This window comes from Pinus tabuliformis, chromosome 4_2 (assembly GCF_031772625.1).
Source record: "Pinus tabuliformis cultivar Carrire ecotype Pingquan chromosome 4_2, CPIR1, whole genome shotgun sequence".
Taxonomy (NCBI): domain Eukaryota; kingdom Viridiplantae; phylum Streptophyta; class Pinopsida; order Pinales; family Pinaceae; genus Pinus; species Pinus tabuliformis.
In genome coordinates this window covers 871,551,963-871,564,255 of record NC_142304.1, presented here as the reverse complement: position 1 = coordinate 871,564,255, position 12,293 = coordinate 871,551,963, and the positions used below count along the sequence as shown (strand labels likewise).

The 12,293-nt window shown below is 35.6% G+C and overlaps 1 protein-coding gene across 1 annotated transcript; it reads left to right on the top strand.

The window, feature by feature from the left end:
• The first annotated feature begins 988 nt into the window (after positions 1 to 988).
• On the top strand, positions 989 to 2,081 carry LOC149172447 (SKP1-like protein 1B). The gene is made up of 2 exons (XM_089427715.1): positions 989 to 1,282; positions 1,898 to 2,081. The coding sequence occupies exons 1-2, from the start codon at positions 989 to 991 to the stop codon at positions 2,069 to 2,071; spliced, it is 468 nt and encodes a 155-aa protein (XP_089283841.1). The 3' UTR covers positions 2,072 to 2,081.
• Positions 2,082 to 12,293: the final 10,212 nt, after the last annotated feature.

Sequence of the window (12,293 nt, the reverse complement as noted above, 5' to 3'; positions counted from 1 at the left end):
CAACCTTCATGGTCAAATTTGGAGCTCACTTTGCATTAACCATCGAGGACATCAAACAAGAACACATTTCTTGAAACTTAGGGCTTAGAGAATAGAATGAAGTATGGTAAACCTCTTGCTCAATGATAATATGTTCCACCTGTGACACATTGTTCTCAATCTGAGGATTCTCTTCAGTGGCAATCTGGCCAAGACCAGCTCTAATATCTCCTTAGGAAGTCTCTTCCATACAGAGGGAACGATTGGAATCTCTTCTCTGCATTGATTTTCTGGTACAGATTTCTCAGTATCTTCATTTTTCGAAGGCACTCATTTAGAGCATTCCAACAGCACTCATTTTTACTTATTTTTCTTATTATAGCCAACATTATTTTTCTGTTTACAATATAATTTTTATTTTTATTTTAAAGAGAACAAATGGCGGATAAACTTACACATCCCTCGGCTCAATAAATAATATTAGTTAATCATATTTCTTATTTTTTGGTGATGACATTCAATAGTATAATATTTTATTATTTGTTTTATTTTTATGATGATTTTTTGTCTTTGTTAATTCTTTTGTTTTATTAACTACATTTAAGCTAACGAGGACGTACTAGCTATTTTTAGCAAAGAGTAATTTCAGATGCAATTTGGCCCACTAATACACTAAAATAAAATAGGTGGAGCATGAATCGAAAACAATTAGCGGGTATAAAACAATAAAATAAGAAAACCCTAAAAGCTCCAGATTTGGGTTATGTTAACTAGAGTTAAGAAAAAATATTTAAAAAAGGCAGCGAATGGCACATGGCATGGTTATTTGGGTAATCAATCAGGCTATAAATATATTGCCCTTACCACATATCGCTCATCTCATATTGATCGAGCAAAAGTTCGTTCATACTTTCTGGAGTTCTCTTCGCTTATACACAGAAATTCAGTCCTTTCTTTTTATTCAGATCATCTTTTATTCGATTCGGATCAACTTTTTAGTTGGGGAGCCATGGCCTCGGAAAGCAAGGTGAGTTTGAAGAGCTCAGATGGCGAATTGTTTGATGTCACTGAGGCTGTGGCATTTGAATCTCAGACCATCAAGTACATGATCGAGGACACTGGCACCGCCAATGCTATTCCGCTGCCAAACGTTTCTAGTGCGATACTCTCGAAGGTCATCCAATACTGCAAGTACCATGTCGATGCTCAGAACCCCGCACATGAGAAATCGGCGGACGAAATCAAGACTTGGGATGAAGAATTCGTAAAAGTCGATCAGGCGACTTTATTCGACCTTATCCTGGTATTCTGTCAGAAACTCTTATTTGGTATTCTTTGAACCAAACTATCGCTTTTCTTATTTGTTGTTTTGAGGGGTCTAATCTACCTGAATTACCCCAACCAAATCGTTTGGAACCTCTGAGTACAGTTACCGATGGCTTCTCCAGTAAATCAATGTTCCATCAACTAATTGTTTTTTTAATTTCTGAGATCCTTCAATGCTAGAAATCTCTGTGTAGTCTCATTCCATGTAATTGTTCTGCAATATCTTCGTCGCTTTCTTTAGTAATGCTCGCAGCCCTTTTGAGTCTCTCTCTTCATCCTCAGATGCTATATATTTTGACTATCAGTTTTTTCACACGCGATCCATGCTGCAAATTTGATTCTCTCTCTTCATCCTCAGATGCTATATATTTTGACTATCAGTTTTTTCACACGCGATCCATGCTGCAAATCTATCAGTTTCAACAGATCTTCTATGTCTGTCTCTCTTTTCAGATGATCATCCATCGATATTTTCAGATCTATCATGTCCATTTTGTATATATTCCCTCAATATAATATATCTTCTGAAAAAAAGATACATTTGTATATTTTACAGAAATTTTGACTTATTAAGCTTTCCGGGTTTTTGCAGGCTGCTAATTACCTAAACATAAAAAATCTGCTAGATCTTGCATGTCAGACTGTTGCCGACATGATAAAAGGGAAAACGCCAGAAGAAATACGTAGAACTTTCAACATAAGGAATGATTTTACTCCTGAAGAGGAGGAGGAGGTCAGGCGTGAAAATCAGTGGGCCTTTGAATGATTCTAGGGAATTGGTGTTTGCTTTTATTGTAGTCGAAACTATTAGTGGTATACTTTTTCTTGTTTGGATTCGTCAATTTCTAATACTGGACCGGCTTTGAAACTTTAAGGCCAATGGTTTGTTCTGGTTGAATAATTTTGTAAAGATCTCGGAGCAACTCCTTCAGTAGTATTGGGCTTGTCCAATTTCTAATAAATATTGCAACTATTCTGTCAACTGTGTAGTGAAATGGGCTCCAATTGCATGGTTTTAACGTTTTGAATTTTTTTGAATCTATGTGCACTGGTTTTAACATTTTGAATTTTTTTGAATCTATGTACACTGCATGGCTTTTTCATTTTTGATTTCCTTGTATTGCACGAATGAATGCGCCGAGTTTAGAGTATTATTGCACGAATGAATGGGTCCAACTGTGTGGCATGCTTGTATATGTTTTACTATAGTAATTTAGAAGGTGAAGGTGGGGACTGACGAAAATGCAATTTGGTTTTAAATTGTTTTTGCAAGTAGAACATGTTGTTTTATTAAAAGAAAATTCACATGTCTTATCTGGTTTTAACATTTTGATTTTTTTTTTAATTAATGTGCCCTGAATATCTTAATTTCCTTGCTATTATTATTGCACAAATGAATTCGCTAAATTTAGAGTATTATTGCACGAATAAATGGCCTCAGTTTGGATCCCAGGTTTTAATATTTTGATTTTGTTTTGAATTTATGTGCCCTGAATGGCTTTTATATTTTTAATTTCCTTGCTATTATTATTGCAAGGATGAATTCGGTAAATTTAGAGTTTGGATCGCCGCAGCTTGATGCTTTCTTTTGCTAGGCGCCATGTTTGTTGTATCCACCAGTTGAGAGCCTTCTTTTCCTGCGAAAAGCTCATAAAGTTGCAAATGAGGACATGCTCTTGCATATACACCCTGTACGCAGCTATTTCAGGGACTTTGATTTCTAGTGTTGGTATTTCTTAGTTTTTGGTTTGCACGTGTTTGGGGCGGATTGCTGAGCCCTGGTCCTCCCGCTGGTCCCTGCGGAGCAGGTCTGGAATTTGACGTCCCAGGTGCATTATATTTTTCCAACCCGTCATTTTGACGTCTAGTTTTATTAAAATCCGTAATAGGAGTATGGGACCACGTCACCACCGGTAATATCGTCATTTTTTAACCAGAGAGCACTGTTCAGTTTCCCCACGGACCCATGAGTAGTACGCTGTCAAATTGTTTTGTTCAGTTCTTCCTGAAAGCGCTCCAAGTTCCAACAGTGAGTACTGCGCTGTGAAATTGATTTTTCCTGCACTATATTGGTGTGTTAAACAGGCCTACTGCATTTTGGTGAAAGGATCATTCAAACTTCTTATTTTGAATCAGATGGGTTTCGTCTAATTCTTAATAAGGTAGGTTTTAAACATCATCGGGAAAGTTTCAATGAACTTAATTAAAGTTTTAACTCCTGTTTTGTTTTGATTTGATTTCGGAATATTTATGGAATTTGAATTTGATTTGATTTTAATTATTTTTGAAATTTTATTAATTGTTTGATTGGGCTGCTTTATATCACATTTTAAAAATATTTCAAAATGAAAATAACTCTTAATATTAAAACTCTAAAATTTTGATTGCTTTTGAAAATAACGCTGAACATTCCAACAGAGTCCCGACTCCCACCATGAAAAGAAAAATTCAGCGTACTGAAACTTTAGTCCAAATTGAATTAATCAATTAAGACTTTCAGGTGAAACTTTTTCTAACCGTATGAAATTCTAATCGAAATTGAATTACTCAGTTAGGACTTTGTGGTAAGATTAGGACTTATTGAATTAATCAATTAAGACTTTCAGGTGAAACTTTTTCTAAGCGTATGAAATTCTAGTCGAAATTGAATTACTCAGTTAGGACTTTGTGGTAAGATTAGGACTTTGAGGTGAAACTTTTTCTAAGCGTATGAAATTTTAGTCGAAATTGAATTACTCAGTTAGGACTTTGTGGTAAGTTTCAACGGATTCACTCAATTTTTAAATTTTTGTGTGCTTGGTAGAGGACCAAGTCACGAAAAATTCTCCAACTTTATGGAACTATAACTCTAGTAAAACACTCTAACTCTGCTGCTTAAACAACTTGAACTTATAATTTTTAAAAATCTCTTCCAAATTATAGACAAAATAAAAAAAAAAAATATTTAAAAAATGCCACTTATAATTTTAAAAAATATCTTTAAAATTTGAACAAAATTAAAAAAATATTAAAAAAAAAACCATTTTATCTATTAATTAAACCACCCATTCATAAATATGCATTGAAACTGATATATAAATTTATATAGATTTTTTTTTTTTTGTGTATAAGAATGTTATTTGAAAAAAGAAACTATTGAATTAACTTATATGCATTAATGTTTTTTGAAATATTCCAGAATTTATAATGGATTTAAACTAAAATGCGTTGACCGGTGCAAGGAAGCAACTGACCTCGGTTCCATGCATTCATCCATGAGATGTGGAAACCACAAGCAATTAGAATTTTCCAAAACCATGATTATGCCACACTGAGATAAGGCATACAGTTAAACCCTATTAGAGGATTCTTGGAATGAGAGACGGTCTGCGATATAGAGATATATTCAAGTATCAATGTTAGAATCTTGTCCTATCACACAGAACACGGAGATCAAACACCTACCGCGTGATTTCTTTTGTTTATTAGGACGGTTGCAGGGCATGGGCTCGAAGATTTGATTTTTTAAACTATAATGGGGGAAGAGGTTTCTTAAGTAAGTTGAGATTCATTACCCCTTTCTCTTGCGATGGTCACTATGCAGATCTCAGGTTTGGTTGCAGGTATAGGTCTAAGATTTATTTTATTTATAATTTCACTAGATAATTTATTTATTGTCCATGGATTGTAAGTTTTTTTGCAAAGATTTTATTGTTTAAATGGCCCTACCATAAATTTGAGCTATAAATCTGATAGACTACACATTTGCAATTTCAATCTAACAAGAATCATTATAAACAACAGTGATTATCAGCCTCCATTTGATGACTTATTGTGTACTGTGGAATAAATTTACAAAAATTATTAAAATAGAGTTTTCAATGACACTCACATATTTAGTTAAAACGTAAAACGAAGGGTAAAAAAAATACAAAAATGTCATCAAATTTTAATTTCACAGGCACAAAGAATTTGAAATTCCAGGCCTGCTGCCGAGGTGTTGCTTGGTTGATGTTCAACGGTTTATCCTGTCATCCCCTCTCCTGAGTGGTTGGATAAAGGCTTTTTGAAGACATTGTGATTGGTAAGTTTGGTGGAGGCCTCGAGGAGGTTTGTCAGATCCGGCAGTTCCTATTTCCTATCCTATACCATTATAAATACTATGTCCTTACACCTTTGTGACAGCTCCGGTTGACGTCATCGCATCTCGGATCATGCCCAAATACCAGCACACAAGTTAGCCCGATAACACGGGAGCGGGCAAATATTATTTAATGCCGAAATTGCCCGCTCTCGTGTTATCTCGTTAACTTGCGTGCTGGTATTTGGGCATTAAATACCCAATATATGACTGGTTAGCTCTTTCCGTTACATGCATCCCATCTCCAACCTCCGTCGAATACGGGTCACCCAGCTCCGGTGACTCTGCCGTCTGCCCTGTTCCTGCCAGCCAAGCTGCCCGCCTCCACTTTGGTGTATTAATGACATTTAGCAACCCTCCGTGGAGGCTCATAAACGCCTTACCAACCATCATCGATACATTATCTGCTCAAATCCGGGCAATTCAAAATCCAACCATTGAACAAATTCACTGTGAAGCTCCCGCGAACACAGGTTACAGAAGGTGATCCCCCTGGACAGCGGCGAAACAGGTATTTCAATCGACCTCTGTCTTGCGCGTAAGGCCAAATTGTGCTTTGAAAAGTTTGAGGTCTCCCAAGGCCAAACTATAGCGTTTGTTGAGTTTGGTGGAAATAACTTCCACCGTCTACCAGTATAAAGTTTCAACCAGTGCTTTGTATATGTAGTAATTAAAAGTTTCAACCAGTGCTTTGTATATGTAGTAATTAAAAGTTTCAACCAGTGCTTTGTATATGTAATAATATAACCAGTGCTTTGTATATGTAATAATATAATCACTGAGGATACAGTTCTTCTATTTTCTAAAATTTCTCAATATTCCCACAGCTAAAGGCTTTCAAGAGTAGATCTAACTGGGTACCTTAGTAACGAATTTACCAGTCGAAACTTGACCGCTTCTCGGATTTAAAAAAAACTCAACTATGAAGTGAAATATTTTTAAATAAATTATAATCTGCTTGCCTTTTTTTTGTAATTGCCATATCATTTTTAGAACCAATCAATATAAAAATCACAACAATGGAAAGAAAATATTAGAAAACCTATTTTTAAATAAATTATAATCTGCTTGCCTTTTTTCTGTAATTGCAATATCATTTTTAGAAAACATTCGCCAATCAATATAAAAATCACAACAATGGAAAGAAAATATTAGAAAACCTTTATAACATCCTTCTCAACTCTATGTTGTCCATACAAAGAGCCAGATTTTGCTCGTGTAGCTCTTGGAGACTCTTGGAGACTCTTGGCTGCCCATTTTTTCAACTTGGTCAAGTGGTGCTCTGATACCAAACTGATCTGAAATTAGAGTAGTTAACTTTTTTCTTTTTTTCCAAAATTGAATAAAAAAAATTAGGACCATGTTGACACTTTACAAGGTAAAAATGGGCCTTGAAACAAAAAGTTTTTCCAATGTCTCTTGAAGTCATGAATTAATATTCATATGTAACTTAACATAATGAACATAAAAACACATAATCCATGTAATCATAATAAAGAGCATAACGAATTGTTTGTTGAAAGAGTTCACCCCTCCTGGGCTACATCTCTAGGACTGTCAACATGAGTACACCACTCATATATTTAGTATCAAATGAAGTACATAAATGTTTTCTCCAACTAAATAGGGGGCTATTACCCCTAAAAGGTAATGTCCTCCTGCAAAGAACTCTCACAAACAACAACAACAACACAACACATCTCCTACAAATATGACATACTCCAAATGAAATGAGTTAAAAAGAGCATGTGAACGCTTCAATTCCACATTGAAGCACATAAATAAAACTTGATGTTGAGAGAAGTTAAACCTGAGCTGAACCCTGTAAGTTACAATTGTTGCAGTAGACTTATGAAGGTGAGAATACCCCTACAAGGTGTTCTCCAAGCCCAAATACCTTATAGAAATTATTCCAAACCTTAACTGATCCACACACCTTTATTCTAAAGCATGCACAAAGGCTACCTAGATGTGCCTAAATTAGACATTAGAGGTCACCAATGGATTCAAAACATCGAGAAAATGCTAAGTGGACTCTTTCTGAGCTCAATTTGGCTTAAAACTCTAAAATCTATGAGCTCTTCACCTCTGTCGTGAACAAGACTGTCAATCATCCTACAAATTGGACCTTATGTGTAACTGTTCTACAATTTCCCCCCAAAATTTGTTAAATGAGCGACAATTTCGCTTTCCACCGATGCATTCTGTTGGATGATTAAATTTTCCAACCACCCCACAAGTCCAAAAATTGCAGTCATATTGGCACACAGGGCTGAGGGTTCTGCCTTAATGCCTACCCTTGCCACTTAATCCCCTCAATGTCATACATGTGGTCATATTAGCGCCATCAAACTGAGGGTTAGACTAATAGCCTAGTCTTCCCATCGAGCTCCGTATCTCCTGGCGTGTAGTGACGTAATGGTCCATAGGAGTTGGGGTTGGCCCTTGCCTCAATCTCCTATCATTGGCACCTAAACCTACAAACGATAGTCCTATGGGTGTGCATCAGACAAAGGATTAGGGCGTTTCCCTAGCCCCACCATCGATAGCTCCTTTTGCTCAGTGTCATGGTTGCATGTGGTGCACACGACCGAGGCTAAGGGTCATTACGAAAACCCTCTTTGGTGAGCTACTTCGAAAACTCAGCCAAGGGTTGTGTGGAAATATAGTGACCAGGGGTTGGGGCTAGCATCCTGACCCCTCTTTCCAAATGATGGAGACATAAAGTTTCAAGTATTAGTTCCACCCATAATATAACAAGCACCACAGTGAGCAGAGTTGGCAGAGTGCTAGAATGATAGCTAGGAGGTGAGGGGTCTAAATATGGTTGGGCCTTCGACTGACCCACACCAAATTTTTAAGTGACGTTGGGCTGCCAAATGGAAACCCAGGACTAGGCCATGTGGCACCCATTCATTGGTCCACTTCAATTAAGCATGAACCAATCAGATACGCCCAAAAACCAGCGAACCAAAACTTGCCATGTTCTAACTTGTCACTAGGTCATACCCTACAGAGTCAACTTGCTATTGTTACAAGTGCCATCATAGGTTCTACTTCAATTACTACAATTCTTATCAGCCAGTTGCCACAACACCTACCAATGAGTTGCTACAACACTTATCAATGAATTGTTATAATATCTATTAGGTAGGTGTAGGTATGTTTCTTTTTCCTTTATTTAAGCTAAGTTCATTCAATGCTGTGGATTTGTATTTGGAAAGACACTTATAATTCCATCCTAATTCCTCATCCATTTCCATTTCCTTTCTCAAAGGTTGACACTCTCTTCAGTTTGTGAGGTATCATTACCTTTTCATTCTATAACATTCCCTCACCATTCTTATCAATCTCCACTCCAATATTCATACATGAGAAGGGTTCAAAATTTTCAACAGTAAAATAATTTGTTGCAACCACACAAGAACCCATAGTAAGAACGATAAAAGTCTTTATTGGTTCCACACAAGAACTAGTAGTAATAACAATAAAAGGTCTTGCTACTACCACACAAGAACTAGTAGCCATAAAGATAAGATGTTGTTGCTCCAATTTAACCAACAATGGAAAATTAACCAGATGAAAGGGAGAACCCACATTTATAAATGCGATATATCTCTTGTTTGTCCATGATCATTTTCAAATCTACCATTTTAAGTAGCATATCCAACTTATTAGTGTGTTTAATATGCAAGCAACAACAAGGACATTTGACAACAATAATAAAATAAATAAGACCTATTCTTGCTACACAAAACTAAGAATAGGAAATGAAACATCATCATGTCACAAGAATTTAGCTATTAGGATGTTGTTGTTACTACTCTTATAACAATATTGCTGCTACTATACTTTTTATGTGCAAGGAAGGGTTTGTCTATATCTCAAAATTTGTGCACCGGATGGTTATGATTTGTTTTGAGGGAAAATAATAAAATACGATAATTATGCTTGCAGAACTTTATACTAAATTACTTTGTAGATAATGGATAAAAGAAGTTTTCCACTACTCCTACAACACTGTCAATGCAACTCCTTATAGATGGTTGTTACAATCTCATTAAATTTGTTCCAGGATGTTAATTTTGAAGTTTCAAAGATTCTATATAACAATTCCCAACAAGAATTTGAGGGAAATGAAATTTTTTCACAATAGGGATAGGTTTTCAATGGGCAAAAGAAGTGTCCCCCCAGTATGGCTAATAAGAGGTATTACATTGCATGAGGACATGCAACATTTTTACTAGGGAGAGATGACAGGTCTCGTAATGGACATATTTCTATACACTCTTTTCCCTATTATTAATTCCTTTTCACTTTCCTATGACTATATATTAGTCCATTCTAATGTTTGTATGTGAAATTTAGACATAAGGTGTTTTCCATTGCATTTCCTTGGTATTTTACATGATTTTATGATTACACATTAAAAAGGTATCATATTTCCATTTATCTTTGACTTAATCTGCAAAAACAACATGCCAAATGTTTTGTTATGAAAGTTATGATGTTTTCATAGGGGATGTTCTGTTTACAGTTGTTGCAACTCTGAACTCTATTGCTACAACTATAATTCATGTCGTTGGGCAAACTCCGAACTCTATTACTACAACTATAATTCATGTTGTTGCTGCAACTCTGAACTCTATTGCTACAACTATAATTCATGTCATTGCTGCAACTCCAATTCATGATGTTGTTGCAACTCCAATTCACAATGTTGCTGCAACTCCCACTGTTGCAACTCTATTTCACGATGTTGTTGCAACTCCCACTGTTGCAACTCTATTTCACGATGTTGTTGCAACTCCCATTGCCACAAATACAATTCATGTTGTCACTATTGTGGCAACTCCAATTCACGTATTTGTGATAACTTTCATTGTTGCAACTCTGATTCATGTGATTGCTATAACTTCAATTCACGCCATTGTTGTAACTTAGGAATTACGTTGCAACCCACTGCCGCAACTCCCAAAACCATGAGTTGACAGTAGAACCTTGAGCTAGTGGAACCTTGCGATGGTTGGAAACTCGAATTGATGTTGTAACACAACTATGATTGCATTATTTTAATATGGATCAATATTACTCATGGTTAACTAAGTTATCAAAATTATTTTGGAATTATGTATGATTCGTTTATTGTTTACTAATTATTATCCAATCACGTGAGAGGATTTTGGAGACATATTTATTATTTTCTAATTTTGCGCCGGGCTCTAGTTGCAACTTGCCTCGATGCCTTGTTCTTTGACTATCCTGTAGAGTCACTCTAGAGTCTAGGGTAGTGGTATGGAGGGGAGGTTGTTGCATTGAATTTGTAATGGAGGTTGTCACATTGAATTTTTCAGGCCAACATTCATAATGGCGGGCATGACGCTGATATTTTTCCCTATTTTCCCTCTGGTGGGGTGTGTCTTCTCGTTGGGTGTGTCATGCGGTTAAGAAGATTAAAATCTATTTACATTAATTAGTTTTTTTTCTTGCTCTCACATACCTATGATACACCTTGTCTAGGAAGGCAACTACTCATTACTAGAGGAAAACCTAATTATCGATTCCACAAGCTTAGCTGATTAGTATTACTCAGGGCCAGTGACCACTGCCGAGGATTTTTTTATATCACCACATTTAACCAGAGAATTGCGAGCAGCGAAGGAGCCATTTTCCTTTTTTGAAATTGCGAAAAACCCATTTTTACAGGTAATTATGGATAACCCAAAATAGCTTATCTATATGCCACTATTTTTACAGCTATTTCTTGACAAACCGAAAGAGTATTCATTTGTATGAAAAGTCTCAAAACCCAAAAGCAAATATTTAGTCATGTCAATTCTATCACCTTTTAACCTTGGTCTCAAATGGGTTTTACAATTCTTACCAACATTCAATCTCATTGTCACCATAAAGATTTATTTTTGATGATGTTGAAATTGTTGATTATCTTTTTAAGGAGATTGATTTTTGATGATGTTGAAATGGTTGATTATCTTTTTAAGGAGTTGTATCAGTTAGGTGCTCACACAGTTCATGTAACTTAGCTTCAAACATTCTTGCTAACATGCTTGCTCTCTTGATGAGATCATTATTGATTCTTGACATGACATTTAGTTTTATACCTAGTGGATTTCCTTGGGAAACACATTATGATAAAAAGTATTGTTTTTCTTCAGTAGTGTATAAATACCTAGTTGGTTTCTTAAAAAAAACATATAATGTAAAAATAAAAATAAAAATCTAGTCCACCTTGAGAAATACATCATGCAAAAAAAGGTTCAAATTGGTCTAGCTTGAGTCACTGCAGAAAAATTATTAACCTCCCCACTTGAATTCAAATCTAACTTATGACATAAATCTCTTTTTCATGTCCTAGAATTGTTATATTAATACATGTTTCCCCCCATGATACATTATTTTACCCCCTTTTTTCACCAATTTTAACTCTTATACCATGCTCTTCCTTTTCATTTTGACATAAACATGAAGGATTGGGTTTAATGTGTATTTTTATATGAATGAGAAGTTCCAACACTAATTTGGGGATCGATATATTGGCACACTTTCTGGAGAAAACTGAAGATGGGTTTTATCTGTAGTGATGTTTTTATGCTCCCATTTGAGTCAAAGGGCTACCATGGGATTTTTTCCAAAATTCATCATGATCTCAGAGATGCAATAGATTTTGTGAGGCAGATTTGTTAAAAATGCACAATTTCCAATTTTTTTAATCATGCACATATTTGAAGAAAATGGGTAGTTACAACCTAAATTTGTAATGTAATATGTATAAAAACACATATGCTGGAAGAGAGGATGTTATTCTAATTTCATTTTTCTGGTTTGGACCTTGAGCATATGGTTGTTG

Coding starts and splice junctions, on each gene's coding strand:
- LOC149172447 (XM_089427715.1), top strand. CDS start 989: ATGGCCTCGGAAAGCAAGGTGAGTTTGAAGAGCTCAGATGGCGAATTG. Junction 1,283..1,897: donor CTTTATTCGACCTTATCCTG/GTATTCTGTCAG, acceptor GGGTTTTTGCAG/GCTGCTAATTACCTAAACAT.